Source organism: Zea mays, chromosome 7, assembly GCF_902167145.1.
Source record: "Zea mays cultivar B73 chromosome 7, Zm-B73-REFERENCE-NAM-5.0, whole genome shotgun sequence".
Classification (NCBI taxonomy): domain Eukaryota; kingdom Viridiplantae; phylum Streptophyta; class Magnoliopsida; order Poales; family Poaceae; genus Zea; species Zea mays.
The window spans coordinates 173,273,540-173,293,216 of NC_050102.1; the positions used below are offsets into that span (position 1 = coordinate 173,273,540).

Sequence of the window (19,677 nt, forward strand, 5' to 3'; positions counted from 1 at the left end):
GAGAAAGAAAATAAGCAATCCAAGCGCAAGAGCTCAAATGAACACAAGTGTCGCTCTCTCTAGTCACTATTTGGTTTGGAGTGATTCTGGACTTGGGAGAGGATTTGATCTCTTTGGTTGTGTCTAGAATTGAATGTTATAGCTCTTGTAATGTGTTGGAAGGTGGAAGACTTGGATGCAATGAATGGTGGGGTGGTTGGGGTATTTATAGCCCCAACCACCAAACTAGTCGTTTGGTGGAGGCTGCTGTCGCATGGCGCACCGGACAGTCCGGTGCGCCACCGGACACTATCCGGTGCGCCAGCCACGTCACCCGGCCGTTAGGGTTCGACCGTTGGAGCTCTGACAGGTGGGGTCTTCTGGCTGTCCGGTGGTGCACCGGACAAGTACGGTAGACTGTCCGGTGCGCCTTCTGACGCTGCTCTGACTCTGGCGCGCAATGTAGCGCATTGAATGCGGTTGCAGTCGATCGTTGGCGCTGAAGTAGCCGTTGCTCCGCTGGCACACCGGACAGTCTAGTGAATTATAGCGGAGCGCCCTCTAATTTTCCCGAAGGTGACGAGTTTGGAGCTGAGTTCCCTGGTACACCGGACACTGTCCGGTGGCACACTGGACAGTCCGGTGCGCCAGACCAGGGCACGCTTCGGTTGTCTTTTGCTCTCTTTGTTTGAACCCTTTCTTGGTCATTCTATTGGTCAATTGTGAACCTTTGGCACCTGTAAAACTTATAATCTAGAGCAAACTAGTTAGTCCAATTATTTGTGTTGGGCAATTCAACCACCAAAATCAATTAGGAAAAGGTGTAAGCCTATTTCCCTTTTAATCTCCCCCTTTTTGATGATTGATGCCAACACAAATCAAAGCAATATGGAAGTGCAGAATTGAACTAGTTTGCATAATGTAAGTGCAAAGGTTGCTTGGAATGAAACCAATAAATATTACTTACTAGATGTGCATGGATGGATTTTCTTCTTATTAACATTTTGGACCACGCTTGCACCACATGTTTTGTTTTGCAAAATGTTTTGGAAATTATTTTCAAAGTTCTTTTGCAAATAGTCAAAGGTAAATGAATAAGATTTTGAGAAGCATTTTCAGGTTTTGAAATTTTCTCCCCCTGGTTCAAATGCTTTTCCTTTGACTAAACAAAACTCCCCCTTAATGAAATCCTCCTCTTAGTGTTCAAGAGGGTTTTAGATATTAATTTTGAAGAGGGTATACCAATTTGAAATTATATCAATATAAGATACCAATTGAAAAACTTCTTTTAATACCAAATAAAAGACTACATTTTTGAAATTGGTGGTGGTGGTGCGGTCCTTTTGCTTTGGGCTAATACTCTCTCCCCCTTTGGCATGAATCACCAAAAACGGATGCTCGAGTGAAATATAAGCCCTTTTAAACTACTCTCTCCCCCTTTGGACGGAAGTAAAGGAGTGAAGATTATACCAAAGTTGGAGAGTTAGTGCGGAGCAACGGCGAAGGATGAATGATTCGATGGAGCGGAGTGGAAGCCTTGTCTTCGCCAAAGACTTCTTTTCCCTTTCAATCTATGACTTAGCATGAAATGGACTTAAAAGAACACATTAGGCATAGCACATGAAAGAGATTATCAAAGGTATATATATGAGCTGTGTATGCAAAATATCATTGAAAATTCCTAGAATCAAGAATATTTAGCTCATGCCTAAGTTTGGTAAAGGTTTGTTCATCCAATGGCTTGGTAAAGATATCGGATAATTGTTCTTTGGTGCTAACATATGCAATCTCGATATCCCTCTTTTGTTGGTGATCCCTTAGAAAATGATACCGAATGGCTATGTGTTTAGTGCGGCTATGCTCAATGGGATTATCCGCCATGCGGATTGCACTTTCATTATCACATAGAAGAGGAACTTTGGTTAATTTGTAACCATAGTCCCTGAGGGTTTGCCTCATCCAAAGCAATTGCGCGCAACAATGGCCTGCGGCAATATACTCGGCTTCGGCGGTTGAAAGAGCCACATAATTTTGCTTCTTTGAAGCCCAAGACACCAGAGATCTTCCTAAGAACTGGCAAGTCCCCGATGTGCTCTTTCTATTAATTTTGCACCCTACCCAATCGGTATCGGAATAACCAATTAAATCGAATGTGGATCCCCTGGGGTACCAAAGGCCAAACTTAGGAGTATAAACTAAATATCTCAAGATTCGTTTTATGGCCCTAAGGTGAGCTTCCTTAGGATCGGCTTGGAATCTTGCACATATGCATACGGAAAGCATAATATCCGGTCGTGAAGCACATAAATAGAGTAAGGAACCTATCATCGACCGGTATACCTTTTGATCTACGGATTTACCTCACGTGTCGAGGTCGAGATGCCCATTAGTTCCCATGGGTGTCTTGATGGGCTTGGCGTCCTTCATCCCAAACTTGGTTAGAATGTCTTGAATGTACTTTGTTTGGCTAATGAAGGTGCCCTCCTGGAGTTGCTTCACTTGAAATCCTAGAAAATACTTCAACTCCCCCATCATTGACATCTCGAATTTTTGTGTCATGATCCTACTAAACTCTTCACATGTAGATTCGTTAGTAGACCCAAATATAATATCATCAACATAAATTTGGCATACAAACAAATCATTTGCAAGTGTTTTAGTAAAGAGTGTAGGATCGGCTTTTCCGACTTTGAATCCATTATCAATAAGAAAATCTCTTAGGCATTCATACCATGCTCTTGGGGCTTGCTTGAGCCCATAAAGCGCCTTAGAGAGTCTATAAACATGGTTAGGATACTCACTGTCTTCAAAGCCGGGAGGTTGCTCAACATAGACCTCTTCCTTGATTGGTCCATTGAGGAAGGCACTTTTCACGTCCATTTGATAAAGCTTAAAACCATGGTAAGTAGCATAGGCAAGTAAAATGCGAATTGACTCAAGCCTAGCTACGGGTGCATAGGTTTCACCGAAATCCAAACCTTCGACTTGTGAATATCCCTTGGCCACAAGTCGGGCTTTGTTCCTTGTCACCACACCATGCTTGTCTTGTTTGTTGCGGAAGACCCACTTGGTTCCTACAACATTTTGGTTAGGACGTGGAACTAAATGTCATACCTCATTCCTCGTGAAGTTGTTGAGCTCCTCTTGCATCGCCATCACCCAATCCGAATCTTGAAGTGCTTCCTCTACCCTGTGTGGCTCAATAGAGGAAACAAAAGAGTAATGCTCACAAAAATGTGCAACACGAGATCTAGTGGTTACCCCCTTATGAATGTCGCCGAGGATGGTGTTCATGGGGTGATCTCGTTGGATTGCTTGGTGGACTCTTGGGTGTGGCGGCCTTGGAACTTGCTCATCCTCCTTGTCTTGAACATTTGCATCTCCCCCTTGATCATTGCCATCTTCTTGAGGTGGCTCATCTTCTTGATCTTCTTCTTCATCATCTTGAGCCTCATCCTCATATTGGGTTGGTGGAGATGCTTGCATGGAGGAGGATTGTTGATCTTGTGCTTGAATGGGCTCTTCGGATTCCTTAGGACACACATCCCCAATGGACATGTTCCTTAGCGCGACGCACGGAGCTTCTTCATCATCTAATTTTGCTATATGATCGTTTTGTTGTTTAATTAAAATCATGTGATCATGAATAGCATTAATGTCAACATCTCTACATCTAGTGCAAATAGAAACATGCTCAATGGTGGATGTAGAGGTTTTGCAAGTTTTTAGTTCAACAATCTTAGCATGTAAAATGTCATTTTCACTTCTAAGATCGGAAATGAAAGCTTGCAAACATCTAAGTCTTTAGCCTTAGCAATCAATTTTTCATTTTCAATTCTAAGGCTAGCGAGAGAGGCATTTAATTTTTCAATCTTAGCAATAGAAATAACATGATCATTTCTAAGATTGGCATATGAATCATCACAAATATTTGAATCAACCTTAGCAATTAATCTAGCATTTTCATTTCTAAGGTTGGCAATAACATCATGGCAAATGCTTAGCTCACTAATTAATTTTTCACATTTTTCCATCTCTAGAGCATAAGCATTCTTAACCTTAACATGCTTCTTATTTTCCTTAATTAGGAAGTCCTCTTGGCTATCCAAGAGATCATCCTTATCATGAATAGTGCTAATCAATTCATTTAACTTCTCCTTTTGTTGCATGTTAAGGTTGACAAAAAGAGTAAATAAATCATCCTCATTATCACTAGAATTAGCCTCATCACTAGAGGTGGCATATTTAGTGGAGGATTTAGATTTAACCTTTTTCTTTTTGCCGTCCTTTGCCATGAGGCACTTGTGGCCGACGTTGGGGAAGAGAAGTCCGTTGTTGACGGCGATGTTGGCGGCGTCCTCGTCGGAGGAGTCGGTGGAGCTCTCGTCGGAGTCCCACTCCCGGCAAACATGGGCATCGCCGCCCTTCTTCTTGTGGTATCTTTTCTTCTCCTTTCTTCTCCCCTTCTTGTCATCGCCCCTGTCACTGTCACTAGAAATAGGACATTTTGCTATAAAGTGACCGGGCTTACCACACTTGTAGCAAAACTTCTTGGAGCGGGGCTTGTAGTCCTTCCCCCTCCTTTGCTTGAGGATTTGTCGAAAGCTTTTGATGATTAAAGTCATCTCCTTATTGTCGAGCTTTGAGGCGTCGATGGGGAGCCTACTTGATGTAGACTCTTCCTTTTTCTCCTCTGTTGTCTTGAATGTGACGGGTTGTGCTTCGGGCGTGGAGGAGGTGCCTTGCTCGATGATTTTCTTTGAGCCTTTAATCATTAGCTCAAAGCTCACAAACTTCCCTATGACTTTCTCGGGGGACATTAGCTTGTATCTAGGATCACCTCGAATTAATTGAACTTGTGTAGGGTTAAGAAAAACGAGGGATCTTAGAATAACCTTGACCATCTCATGGTCATCCCATTTGGTGCTCCCGAGGTTGCGCACTTGGTTCACCAAGGTCTTCAAGCGGTTGTACATGGCTTGCGGATCCTCTCCTTGGTGAAGCATGAAGCGACCGAGCTCCCCCTCGATCGTCTCCCGCTTGGTGATCTTGGTCACCTCGTCTTCTTCGTGCGCGGTCTTGAGCACGTCCCAAATTTCCTTTGCGCTCTTCAACCCTTGCACCTTATTATACTCCTCTCGACTTAGAGAGGCGAGGAGTATAGTAGTGGCTTGGGAGTTGAAGTGATGAATTTGGGTCACTTCATCCGAATCATAGTCTTCATCCCCTACGGATGGTACCTGTACACCAAACTCAACAACGTTCCAAATGCTTGTGTGGAGTGAGGTTAGATGATGCCTCATTTTGTCACTCCACATATTATAATCTTCACCGTCAAAAATCGGTGGTTTGCCTAATGGGACGGAAAGTAAAGGAGTATGCTTTGAGATACGAGGGTAGCGTAGGGGAATCTTACTATACTTCTTGCGCTCATGGCGCTTAGAAGTTATGGACGGCGCGTCGGAGCCGGAGGTGGATGGCGATGAAGAATCGGTCTCATAGTAGACCACTTTCCTCATCTTCTTTTTCTTGTCGCCACTCCGATGCGACTTGTGTGAAGTGGATTCCTTCTCCTTCCCTTTGTTGCGGGACTCTCCCGATGGAGCCTTCCCGTGGCTTGTAGCGGGCTTGTCGCCGGTCACCATCTCCTTCTTGGCGTGATCTCCCGACATCACTTCGAGCGGTTAGGCTCTAATGAAGCACTGGGCTCTAATACCAATTGAAAGTCGCCTAGAGGGGGGTGAATAGGGCGAATCTGAAATTTACAAAGTTTAAGCACAACTACAAGCCGGGGTTAGCGTTAGAAATATAATCGAGTCCGAGAGAGAGGGTAAAAAACAAATCGCAAGCAAATAAGGAGTGAGACACAAGGATTTGTTTTACCGAGGTTCGGTTCTTGCAAACCTACTCCCCGTTGAGGTGGTCACGAAGATCGGGTCTCTTTCAACCCTTTCCCTCTCTCAAACGGTCACTTAGACCGAGTGAGCTTCTCTTCTCAATCACACGGGACACTAAGTCCCCGCAAGGACCACCACACAATTGGTGTCTATTGCCCTGGTTACAATTGAGTTGATCACAAGAAGAATGAGAAAGAAAAGAAGCAATCCAAGCGCAAGAGCTCAAATGAACACAAGTGTCGCTCTCTCTAGTCACTATTTGGTTTGGAGTGATTCCGGACTTGGGAGGGGATTTGATCTCTTTGGTTGTGTCTAGAATTGAATGCTATATCTCTTGTAATGTGTTGGAAGGTGTAAGACTTGGATGCAATGAATGGTGGGGTGGTTGGGGTATTTATAGCCCCAACCACCAAACTAGTCGTTTGATGGAGGCTGCTGTCGCATGGCGCACCGGACAGTCCGGTGCGCCAGCCACGTCACCCGGCCGTTAGGGTTCGACCGTTGGAGCTCTGACAGGTGGGGTCTTCTGGCTGTCCGGTGGTGCACCGGACAAGTACTGTAGACTGTCTGGTGCGCCTTCTGACGCTGCTCTGACTCTGGCGCGCACTGTAGCGCATTGAATGCGGTTGTAGTCGACCGTTGGCGCTGAAGTAGCCGTTGCTCCGCTGGCACACCGGACAGTCCGGTGAATTATAGCGGAGCGCCCTATGATTTTCCCGAAGGTGACGAGTTTGGAGCTGAGTTCCCTAGCACACCGGACACTGTCCGGTGCGCCAGACCAGGGCACGCTTCGGTTGTCTTTTGCTCTCTTTGTTTGAACCCTTTCTTGGTCATTCTATTGGTCAATTGTGAACCTTTGGCACCTATAAAACTTATAATCTAGAGCAAACTAGTTAGTCCAATTATTTGTGTTGGGCAATTCAACCACCAAAATCAATTAGGAAAAGGTGTAAGCCTATTTCCCTTTCAGGTTCCATGGGAAGGGCGGGGATTTCGTGGTGGACGCGAAGGCGGCTGCCACAGCGGGGAGGCGGGACGGGCATCACGAGCGGGGGCGCGCAGGAGCGAGACGTGTGGTCAGGCGGACATCAAGAGGCAGAACATGACGCACATGTGGACGCCAACAATAAGGACTTATAGAGTAGTAGGGATTGTTGGTACCTTCCTCTGTACTGACTGCAAAAGAGCTTTTCAATATGTACGATTGCTCTCAAAGGCTCTACAAGGAAATCTTTGAGTCAGCTATTCAGGCTACCCTATTTGCTACTGCCGAGCAATGTAGTGCTATTGTAACACTGAGGATGTTGTCCTATTTCTGTCTAACACGATAGAAAGCTACACATAGTGCAACGCTCCCACATACCACCACCTCGGGTCTCATACATTTCTCAGCCTTTTAGCTAAGGTGTAATATTTGTGCTTATCAGTTTAATATCTGATATGTGAACCATATGTTCACTCTGATATTAAATTTATTTTTTATTTTATGGATATTAAATATGTTTGTGTGCCGTCGCAACACATGGGCACTCATCTAGTATATTTCTAAAAAGAGAACATATCTGGTGCATATGGAAGATTGGTGCACATGATGTGTTAGAAAGTTAGGCATTTTTAGTTTTAATTTAATCCAGAAAATCAGTGCGATATATGTGATGACATGTATGTGTATGTGTGTATAACTACTCGCATAAGCAGTAAACAGCAATGAAACATGCACAAATACGAAGAACAGAGTGTACCCAGCGGAGGGACCGATGCTCAAGGCACCAGTGGCTCCATTCACACGAGACATCTCGTGTGTTTGTTCGATGTAGCCATACGAAGTCGGTGCAGGAAGATGTACGCAGTGCAGTCCCTCGAACGGTCGCCGGGAAGAAGAACAGCAGCACGCGTCAACTTGGGAAGGCGACGAACAGCAAGCTGTGGACGATCACGCGAGCAGTCGCGAAGACGCTCCCCAAAAATCTGATCGCCCGCACACCCGTGCAAGTGTATCTCTGCGGTCGGTGATTTCGGAGGCCTGCTCTCCCACTCTCTCTGTGCTCGCAGAAGATGGGACGGGAATGTGTTGTTTGCAATTCGCCTGAGATAATCCACATCTCTGGAAGAGCCCTCCCTCTCCATTCTTATAGGCGGTCAGAAGAAGGGAGAAGGACAACGGACAGAAACGGTCGCGCATTAGAGCTGGAAACTGACGACAGTAACTGACGTCCGTTACTAGCCATAAGATAGGAAACGGACGGTTATCATGACGGTCATCACTCCAGGCAAAATGCGCAACCGTTTGAAAGGAATATTCGGACCAAGGTCCGATGAAAGGAATATTCGGACCAAGGTCCGATCTACCACGAGCCACGAGCCACGGCCACGGCCACGGCCACGGCCCGGCCCGGCCGGCGGCGGCGCGCGCGCGCGCGCGTGTGGCAGTCCTTCATCCTTTTCTCAACTTCTCAATAGATGCACCAATGGTCCACCTATTTAAGTTGATTGATTTGTCCTTTGAACTTCCAATATGGTACTAAATAATTAGTACACCATAGCATTAAAGTGGGCCATTAGCATTGACTATTATTGAATATTAATTTGGGCCAAGCCCACATTAATCCAACAATCCCCACCAAATGCTAAGTCACACAAAAAGGCTCTCATCATCTCAAACGTTTGATATACTGGTGTTTCGATGGAGACTGTTAAGTTGAACATCCACCTAGAACTTAGACTACACTTGACCACAACTGCACAATGGACTAGGCCTTGAATTGGCAGTTTTGCGTGGAATGAGTTTCATCTAAACTCTTTACCAGTACTAGATTGCTGAACGCATCCCCTCTGGTTGGAGCATATAAGTCAAACTCCATAGCCTTTCATGGGTATCTAGAAACCACCCAGATCTCATAAACTGTGACTAGCAGTTAACCCATATAGGTATGTTCCTCTAAAGATGTTCTGTAGGACAACATCTTTGCTTCACAAAGCCACTTGGAACATATTAAGGTGTAAACACCAACCTACCTTACAGTAAGGAAAGATATGCATCTGAAATGAGCCTTATTAAGGGTCTTTCCTCTCAGTCTACCACTAGCTTGTTTCACCATTCTAATTCACGGGATCTCCGATCACATAGAACAGGTTACCACTATGATAAACTTTAGGTGGGTCTCATGCCCATCTCACTTGATGCACTATCTATCACACTACGTGATAGCCCCTTAGTAAATTGATCTGCCAGATTTTTAGACGTATGGACATAATCCAACGCTATTACTCCGGAGTTTCTCAATTTCCTGACAGATTTCAAACGCCTCTTTATGTGCCTTGTCGACTTCATATTATCCTTAGAACTGTTTATCTTAATTATCACAGTCTGATTATCACAGTTCATGGAAATAGCCGGCACAGGTTTTTCAACCACCGGTAAATCCATAAGGAGTTCACGAAGCCACTCAGCCTCAACTGAAGCGGTATCTAATGCTGTGAGTTCTGCTTCCATAGTCGACCTCGTTAAGATGGTCTGCTTGCAAGACTTCCATGAAACAGCACCACCTCCAAGTGAAAACACATATCCACTTGTGGCATATATCTCATCAGCATCAGATATCCAGTTTGCATCACAATAACCCTCCAGCACTGTTGGGTACCCGGTATAATGGATGCCTAAACTCATAGTACCCTTTAGATAGCGCAAAACTCTCTCAAGAGCACGCCAGTGATCATCTCCCGGATTTGAAACAAATCGACTAAGTTTGCTCACAGCAAATGAGATGTCAGGCCTCGTAGCGCTAGCTAAATACATGAGTGAACCAATTATTTGGGAATATCTCAATTGATCCCTAGCTATCCTTCGATTTTTCTTTAATAGCTTACTAGGATCATAAGGCGTTGGAGCAGGTTCACATTCGCTAAAACCAAAGCGACTCAAAACCTTTTCCACATAATGGGATTGCACAAGTGTGATCCCACCAATGCCTTCTCTCAGTAGCTTAATGTTAAGAATAACATCAGCTTCTCCCAAATCTTTCATTTCAAAATTATTAGATAGAAAGTCCTTTGTCTCTTTAATCACATCAAGACTCGTCCCCAAGATTAGAATGTCATCAACATATAGGCATAAAATTACTCCCTCGCCCCCACCATACCGATAGTATACACACTTGTCTGCTTCGTTCACAACAAAACCGGCAGATGTCAAAGTTTTATCGAACTTTTCATGCCATTGCTTAGGTGCTTGTTTTAGGCCATATAAAGATTTCAATAATTTACACACCATGCCTTCTTGACCATTTGCTACAAACCCAGCTGGCTGCTCCATGTAAATTTCCTCATCTAGCTCTCCATTTAGGAATGCTGTCTTAACATCCATTTGATGGACGAGTAGACCATGAGAGGCAGCCAAAGAAAGTAGCACACGAATTGTGGTCAATCGAGCCACAGGTGAATAAGTATCAAAGAAATCCTCACCTTCCTTCTGTGAATAGCCTTTAATTACAAGCCTCGCCTTGTACCTTTCAATAGTACCATCAGGCCTAAGTTTTTTCTTGAACACCCATTTGCTTCCAATGGGCTTACACCCATAAGGACGCTCAACTACCTCCCAAGTTGCATTAGACATAATAGAATCCATCTCACTCCTTATTGCTTCCTTCCAAAAGTCAGCATCAGGAGAGGAATATGCCTCTTCAATGGTACTTGGTGTGTCATCCACAAGATATACAATGTAATCATCACCAAAGGACTTTGCAATCCTTGGTCTCTTACTCTTTCGAGTTGATACATTGTCATTTTCCACATGATTATGTATATGGGATTCCTCAGTGTGTTCTACCGGAATAAAATGCTCATGGGGTATCGTTGGTTCATCATTAGACGTATCATGTGTAGCTTTCATGGGAAATTCGTCCTCAAAAAACGTAGCATCTCTGGACTCCATAATTGTACCAACCAACATGTCCGGTACTCCAGAGTTTATAATTAAAAACCTATATCCAATGCTGTGGAAAGCATACCCAAGGAAAACACAATCAACAGTTTTCGGTCCTAATTTGCGCTTCTTGTTAATTGGCACATTTACTTTAGCCAAACAACCCCAGGTGCGCAAATAGGAGATATTTAATTTCTTCTTTTCCCATTCCTCGAATGGTGTGATTTCTTTGTTCTTTGTGGGAACTTTATTCAGGACATGACACGCCGTCAAGATCGCCTCACCCCACCATTCCTTAGATAGCCTTGAAGTCTCTAACATGGCGTTAACCAAATCAGTTAGAGTACGGTTCTTTCTTTCAGCAACCCCATTGGATTGTGGTGAGTATGGCGGTGTCCTCTCATGAATAATACCATGTTCCACACAAAAATCAGAAAAATCACCCGAAAAATATTCTCCACCACGATCAGACCTTAACCGTTTAATTTTCCTCTCGAGTTGATTTTCAACTTCAGCTTTGTAGGTCTTAAAATAATGCAAAGCTTCATCTTTTGATTTTAAGAGATACACATAACAAAATCTAGTAGAGTCATCGATAAAAGTAATAAAATATCGCTTGCCTCCTTTAGTCAATATTCCGTTCATCTCACATAAATCGGAATGTATTAAGTCTAGTGGTGCCAAATTCCTCGCCTCCGCAGCCTTGTGAGGCTTGCGAGGTTGCTTAGATTGCACGCACACCTGGCACTTAGAACCTTTGACTAAATCAAATTTCGGGATTAAATTTAAATCTGCTAACCGCGAAACACAACCAAAATTGATATGACAAAGTCGTGAATGCCAAATATACGACTCATTCGAAACAACATTGTTCACAGACTTATTACACGCATCATGCAAAGATAAGCGGAACAAGCCTCCGCTGTCATAGCCTTTTCCAACAAACGTTCCATACTTAGACAGTATACATTTATTAGACTCAAAGACAATTTTGTAGCCATCTCGACACAATTGAGAGCCACTAACTAGATTCTTTTTGATGGAGGGGACATGCTGCACGTTCTTCAATAGCACCGTCTTTCCCGAAGTAAACTTCAGAATGACTGTACCAACACCAAGAACACGCGCATGTGATCCGTTCCCCATCAGCAAGGCTCCAGTCCCTTTGCACTGATAAGAAGAAAATAAAGAAATATCAGCACACACATGAATATTAGCACCGGTATCAGCCCACCACTCAGGGGATTGACACACTGAAAGAACAGTAGGTAAAAGATTACCATACCCCGATGTTCCTTCTGCAGTCTCGCTAACAACCATGTTTACTGTTTTCTTCTCTTGAGCTGGTTTTTTCTCTTGCTTAAATTTGCTGTCTGGACAAGCGCTTGCCCAATGATCAGTACTCCCGCAAACAAAGCAACCAGCTCCTTTGTTCTTCTTTTTGAACGAGGCTGCCTGCTTGGGCTTCGTGGCATTCTGTTGCTTGTTCTTCTTTTTATTATTATGTGATGCATTGGAGTTCTTCTTTTGTACCATATTGGCACTAGAAGTCTCAACTCCTTTTCCACGAGTGTCTTTTGCTCTCGCCCTCTCCTCAACATCAAGAGAACCAATAAGCTCAGCCACGCTAAACTCTTGTCTCTTATGTTTTAGAGTGGTAGCAAAGTCCGTCCAAGAAGGTGGCAGTTTAGCGATAATACCGCCGGCCACGAACTTGTCAGGCAAGACACATGGGAATTGTTCGAGTTCTTTAGCCAGTGCCTGTATTTCATGAGCCTGTTCAACTACAGGACGGTTTTCCACCATCTTATAGTCAAATAGCTGCTCCATGATGTACAGCTCGCTACCAGCATCAGAAACACCAAACTTCTCATCTAATGCATCCCATAACTCTTTTGCAGATGTGCACGTTAGATAAGAATCAACATACTTGTTGGCAAGAGCGCCAATCACGGCGCCTCGAAACAGGTTATCGGCAACGTCGAACATTTTCTCCTCTTCAGGAGTGAACTGTTCGGGTTTCCCCTGTGCGGCGTGATAGCAGTTCATTGCGGTCAACCACAGTATCATCTTACTACGCCATCTCTTGTAAAACGTCCCATCAAAAGGTTCACTTGGTTTTAACGCAGCAGCAAAACCACTAACAGAAAAATGCCTAATATCAGATTTTTGGATTGTTAGAAAGTTAGGCATTTTTAGTTTTAATTTAATCCAGAAAATCAGTGCGATATATGTGATGACATGTATGTGTATGTGTGTATAACTACTCGCATAAGCAGTAAACAGCAATGAAACATGCACAAATACGAAGAACAGAGTGTACCCAGCGGAGGGACCGATGCTTAAGGCACCAGTGGCTCCATTCACACGAGACATCTCGTGTGTTTGTTCGATGTAGCCGAACGAAGTCGGTGCAGGAAGATGTACGCAGTGCAGTCCCTCGAACGGTCGCCGGGAAGAAGAACAGCAGCACGCGTCAACTTGGGAAGGCGACGAACAGCAAGCTGTGGACGATCACGCGAGCAGTCGCGAAGACGCTCCCCAAAAATCTGATCGCCCGCACACCCGTGCAAGTGTATCTCTGCGGTCGGTGATTTCGGAGGCCTGCTCTCCCACTCTCTCTGTGCTCGCAGAAGATGGGACGGGAATGTGTTGTTTGCAATTCGCCTGAGATAATCCACATCTCTGGAAGAGCCCTCCCTCTCCATTCTTATAGGCGGTCAGAAGAAGGGAGAAGGACAACGGACAGAAACGGTCGCGCATTAGAGCTGGAAACTGACGACAGTAACTGACGTCCGTTACTAGCCATAAGATAGGAAACGGACGGTTATCATGACGGTCATCACTCCAGGCAAAATGCGCAACCGTTTGAAAAGAATATTCGGACCAAGGTCCGATCTACCACGAGCCACGACAGAAACGGTCGCGCATTAGAGCGTCCGTTACTAGCCATAAGATAGGAAACGGACGGTTATCATGACGGCGTTTGAAAGGAATATTCGGACCAAGGTCCGATCTACCACGAGCCACGGCCCGGCCGGCGGCGGCGGCGGCGCGCGCGCGCGTGTGGCAGTCCTTCATCCTTTTCTCAACTTCTCAATAGATGCACCAATGGTCCACCTATTTAAGTTGATTGATTTGTCCTTTGAACTTCCAATATGGTACTAAATAATTAGTACACCATAGCATTAAAGTGGGCCATTAGCATTGACTATTATTGAATATTAATTTGGGCCAAGCCCACATTAATCCAACATGATGCACATATTAAATCATCACCAGATCTAACGTCTCTAGTTGTTTGGTATATTTTGCTAAGTACACCCTCCAACGTGGTGGTGTGTAGTGGTGGAAGGTGTTATTTGTAAATTGAATGATCAATTATTGACGTTAGATCTAAAATAAGTGGTGATAATTTAATATGTGCACCATGTGCACCAATATTTTATGTGCATCAGATATGTCATCTTCTAAAAAAACAAAGAAAAAGTTGATAGATTGAAATGAGAACATACGTTCCATATAGCGTCATAGACTCTGGAATGTCTTGAATGTTGCAATCAGAGGAAGCATGTATTGGCATCAGGCCATACCTAATATGATTCCTGTAACTTTGTGAGGATTTAGCAGATCCCAAAAAAAATGCATCTCACTCTCGTAGCAGCAACAAGTGGATTTGTGCATCCAACATAATCTACAATAGCGACGCTCGCAAAGAACTACACCGTAGACATCACTAACTTAGGCTGACTCTTGATCCATAATGTTGGGAAGAAGTTGGAGCAAACACATGTGAAAAGGTGAGTTCATGCTTGTGTTGGCTTATCATATTGAGTTTGACGTTCTAGTTCCATGCATGATGCGCACACTGTACCGGATCAACACGAGCATGAACTGATATGGACCGTGCTTGTGCATGCACCGGGCTTTATCGTGCTCGATACCGGGCCACCCAATGGGCCCGGCCTTCCTAGACGTCACTAGCTGGCCGGAACAATAGAATATCATCGCCTTTTAAACCGCCGAACTTGATCTACCGCAGCTTCCACAGCCTCAGAAATAGGGATGGCAGTGGGTAAGGTACCCAGTGGGCACACGAAGTCATACCCATACTCACTAGGAAAAAATTGACCTATACCCATACCCACTATACCCATCATAGGTACAAAATTACGTCATACACATACCCACCATGGGTAGCAGGTACCCATTGGGTATCCATACTCATTAACATTACGATAGACATGATCATTTGAATCGCAAAAATAAGTACCAGCATAACAAATGTATCGAACCCAACATAATTTTATCACAGGTTCAATAATATTAAACATTAAATGGCAACATCATGCCTTCAAATCACACAAAACATAGCATTGATTCTACAAAACTGTGGACAAAATCATGCCTTCAAATCTAATTGTTGAGACATATAAATCCAGACCTACGTGTCATATATTAGCAGGTTCCCCATCGGGTAGCGGGTATGGGACAACAGAGAACATACCCACGCCCACCATACCCGATGGGCATAACAAACGACCCAATAAAATACCCATGAGTATCAAAATCCGCCATACCCGTGCCCTAATAGGGTTTTTACCCATCGGGTTTCGGGTACCCATTGTCATCCTTACTCAGAAAGCCAGAGCTGAAAAGCCAGACTACTGTGCAAGCGAGGCTTCTAGACTGTTAGATCATGATTCAACTGTAGATATAGATGAGGTTTGTTAGGTTTTTTTAATAAACCTATGTGAGATGGTGGTGCGGAGATTGAAGTGTTAAATGTAGTATGCAGTTAGATTATAGTTTAAGAGACCTCGTTTACATCGTCGGCTGTACTGTAAATACTACTAGATTCGGATATCAGTCGCCACTCGCCCCGGGCCGCGATCCCTTGGGCCGAACCTCATTTCCTTCCAATTTCCACACCGGGGTCAGCGCGCGCAATGGCCCACTTGTCGCCCAAGCGACACGCGGGTCGCGGGCGCTCGACACAAGCGGACCTCAGGCGGCGGTAGCATAGCAGCAGCAGACCAACGCTGGCCGTGGAAATGGACCGCAGACAAGATGACTGACCGACTGGTTTCGTTGGTCACGGTAGCAAGCAGACGCTAGCTGTGACGTGACCAGTGGAATCAAACATGGGTGCGCAGCCAATGGAAAGAGTTCTTTCCGTGTGGCCTGGTCTGGTCATGTGGCCTCGCCGTCGCCGCGTAGAAATAGAATACTAGAATAGAATAGTGCGTGCAATCTCTCATACTGTTCCAGCTGCCGGGGCTCGCTCGACGGATATCACAGTGCGGCCGCCCGTCCGCCGGTTGACCGACCCCGCGCCACCGGTTTGTTGGTTGGTTGGCGGGTTTGCACTGACTGACTGGCACACCGGACGTGTTGCTCTGCGCGCCGCCTGCCTTGTTGCGCCCCCGGGTCAGGGTCACACCATCCAGCCCCGCCACCGGCTGCAAAGCTTGCCGTGCTCGTCTCGTCTACTACTCTTTTAGCTCCGCGACGCGGGACGACTGCGGTTGTCCGCGGCCGCTGCTTGCTGGATACTAGGTCTTAGCTGTTGCCTTGCCGTCACCAGGGACAGAAAGATTACGCGTACGTATCGGGCTCGAGAGGCCGGCACGAAAAGCGATTTTTGTCATCTAGTATGTAATAAGAACAAGTATAACAAGAGGCCATACAAGATTATAAAATGTTGAGGTGTACGAAATAGAGGAGGAGAGAGAAGAGAATCAGACGGTAAACTTGCGTTCGACTTAGACAAAAAAATCAAAAAGGTTTGTGAGAGAGATAAGTAGAGTTATGTATTAATACTGAAGAGCTAACTGATATATAAATAGGCTAAATAGCAAGCTACGTACAACGATACTTGCAGTCGTCTCTGTTATTAAACTTGCTCTAATTAATATAAAGAGATTGGAGTGAGCTAGCGGAGCACTGTGGGCTAGTCTGTGAGAACCTACCAACATGACAGTCAGACAGGGATGGCTCCTGTGAGCTAGTCGATCAAAAAAAAAAAAGAGTAAAACCTTAACCCGGAAGGAAGCAATCCAACTATCTACATCCACCATCTCCATCCAAAGGCCCGCAGTTCAGTTGAAACCGATGACGCAGCTGTCACTTGGCACTCCCCTACCCCTAGTATAGCAAAGCTCCGCATGATCCGATCCCATCGCATCCCACACGCGACACACCCGGCCGAAAGACCGCCCTGTCTCTTCCTGCATGCGTAAGTCTGCATCCCCGGTCAGTCAGACACGGCGCGCCCGCCAGAAACCTCACACCGCCATCGCCATCGCATAAACTAGGCGAGAAGAGAGAGGGGAAAGTTGCTTCTCTCTCTGACCCGCCCACTCCCTCCTTCCCTGCTCCGGTCGCACTCCGTAGTTCCTCCGCGCACTTACGTACAGCAGACAGACACGAGATCGAGTGGTACAGGGCCCGCCAGAAACCTCACGAGCTAGCTGGGTTCCTGCCGCGCCGCCGATCCACGCATGGCGCCGCCGCCGCTCCTGCCCGCGCGCTTCGTCGCCGCCTCCGTCGCGCTGCTCGCCGTCGCCTTCTCCTCCTCTCTAACGCGTCCGTCAGGTCAGACCAGTGCGCCGCGCGCACCTCCGCCTCCAAACCCTGCCATCTCCTGTCCTCGTCGGATGATTCTTGTGATGTTCAGATATATCTCCCTCGTATAATCTCAATCACACATAAAACAAAGCTTCCTTTCGTACCATACCATTACCATGAATGCTGCTGCATGAAACTTTTTTTTTTTTGCCTGCAGGTGCATACGATCCGCTCGATCCGAACGGGAACATAACAATCAAGTGGGACGTGATACAGTGGACTGCGGATGGCTATGTGGTGAGTGAACGGGTTAATTAATTCGCCACTATCTGACGACGGACACCTTCTGATCGAAACGCCCTGCTTCTTCGTTCCCCTCCCCTCCCATGCCCGTGCCCAGGCCGTCGTTTCGCTATACAACTACCAGCAGTACCGCCACATCCAGGCGCCGCCGGGGTGGAGGCTAGGCTGGGTGTGGGCGAAGAAGGAGGTGATCTGGGCGATGACCGGCGGCCAGGCCACCGAGCAGGGCGACTGCTCCAGGTTCAAGGCCAGCGTCCTCCCCCACTGCTGCAGGAGGGACCCGGAGGTGGTGGACCTGCTGCCCGGGACTCCCTACAACACGCAGACCGCCAACTGCTGCAGGGGAGGAGTGCTCGCCTCGTGGGCGCAGGACCCTAGCGACGCCGTCGCCTCGTTCCAGGTCAGCGTTGGGCAGGCTGGGTCCACCAACAGGACCGTCAAGGTGCCCAGGAACTTCACCCTGCTGGCGCCTGGTCCCGGGTACACCTGCGGAGCCGCCAAGCTTGTCAAGCCTACCAAGTTCATGTCTCAGGATGGCAGGAGATCAACTCAAGCGCACAGTACGTAAGATGATTAACCTCAAGCCTACCAAATTCATGCATTGACGATCGACTTGTTTAATTTCTTCGCGCAGTGACCTGGAACGTGACGTGCACGTACTCCCAGTTCCTTGCCCAGAGATCTCCAACCTGCTGTGTCTCGCTCTCGTCGTTCTACAACGACACCATTGTTAGCTGCCCAGCATGCTCCTGCGGCTGCCAGAACAACAACAGCAGTAGCACCGCCGCGCCAGGAAGCTGCGTAGAGTAAGTTTAATTTGCATCCACAGATCGAACTCAGCTTCGATCGACACAAACACACACACGCACGCACGCACGCACACCATTTTCATCATGTTCAGTTATGTGAATACTGCTGGACTCGATGCGTGTTGTCCGCCTGCCTGTCCTTGGACAGGGGTAGTAGAAGGTCGCCCTATCTGGCTTCCGTCGTCAACGATCCTAGCAAGAACAGCTTGGCGCCGCTAGTCCAGTGCACCTCACACATGTGCCCGGTAAGGGTGCACTGGCACGTCAAGGTCAGCTACAAGGAGTACTGGAGGGTGAAGATCACGGTCACCAACTTCAACTACCGGATGAACTACTCGCAGTGGAACCTGGTCGCGCAGCACCCCAACTTCGACAACCTCACCACCATTTTCAGCTTCAACTACAGACCTCTCAACCCCTACGGAGTGATCAGTGAGATCGAGCACCACCACCTGGTCCTGGACCTCGTTCGCCCCCACTGAAGAAATTCAATCTTTTCTTTCTCTTTTTTTTTCCGCGCGCGTGCAGACGACACGGCGATGCTATGGGGCATCAAGTACTACAACGATCTGCTCATGACGGCCGGGCCAGACGGGAACGTGCAGTCCGAGCTTCTGTTCCGGAAGGAGCCGTCCACGTTCACCTTCCACAAAGGATGGGCCTTCCCCAGGCGAGTCTACTTCAACGGAGACAACTGCGTGATGCCGCCGCCGGACGCCTACCCGTGGCTGCCCAACGCCGCCTCGCCGCGGCTGTCGCCTTCGCTTCTCCTCCCGCTCGTTGCGGCTGCTTGGACAGCATTCGCAGTCCTTTCGTGATGGGCCCATATGCGTAGGGAAGGCAAGGCAAGGCACACAATGTCCCATGACAAGTTCTGACCTGATTCAGCGTTGTTGCTTGCTGCTGATCATTAGTCGATCTGTTGCGAAGTTTTATTTGGTGTCTTGAATCTTGATTCAGGAACAGGTTCAGATGTGCATTCACGTACTACCAAGCATGTACATTCCCAATACTTGTAAATTTCTGCAAAGACTGACTGGCAAGTGACAGTAGAAATAATCTGTTTCTCTCTCCGCATCATGGAAAGTTTCGTGCTCAAATACCATCGGCAGTTTCACAAACAAGAAGGTTGTGGATGCATATCAACAGTTTGAGTACGCATACCAACAGTTTCCGGCCTTAATGGCATTTCAGTGAT

General features: G+C 46.5%; 1 protein-coding gene and 1 pseudogene across 1 annotated transcript; both read left to right on the plus strand.

The window, feature by feature from the left end:
• Positions 1 to 7,255: 7,255 nt before the first annotated feature.
• LOC111589862 (uncharacterized) lies at positions 7,256 to 7,424 on the plus strand (annotated as a pseudogene).
• Positions 7,425 to 17,117: 9,693 nt separating this feature from the next.
• Positions 17,118 to 19,578, plus strand: LOC100037799 (brittle stalk-2-like protein 6). Its single transcript, NM_001112500.1, is given in 6 exon segments — positions 17,118 to 17,394; positions 17,585 to 17,664; positions 17,768 to 18,230; positions 18,305 to 18,476; positions 18,628 to 18,911; positions 19,008 to 19,578. Coding segments are annotated over 6 exon segments (1,383 nt in total). The 5' UTR covers positions 17,118 to 17,300; the 3' UTR covers positions 19,298 to 19,578.
• Positions 19,579 to 19,677: the final 99 nt, after the last annotated feature.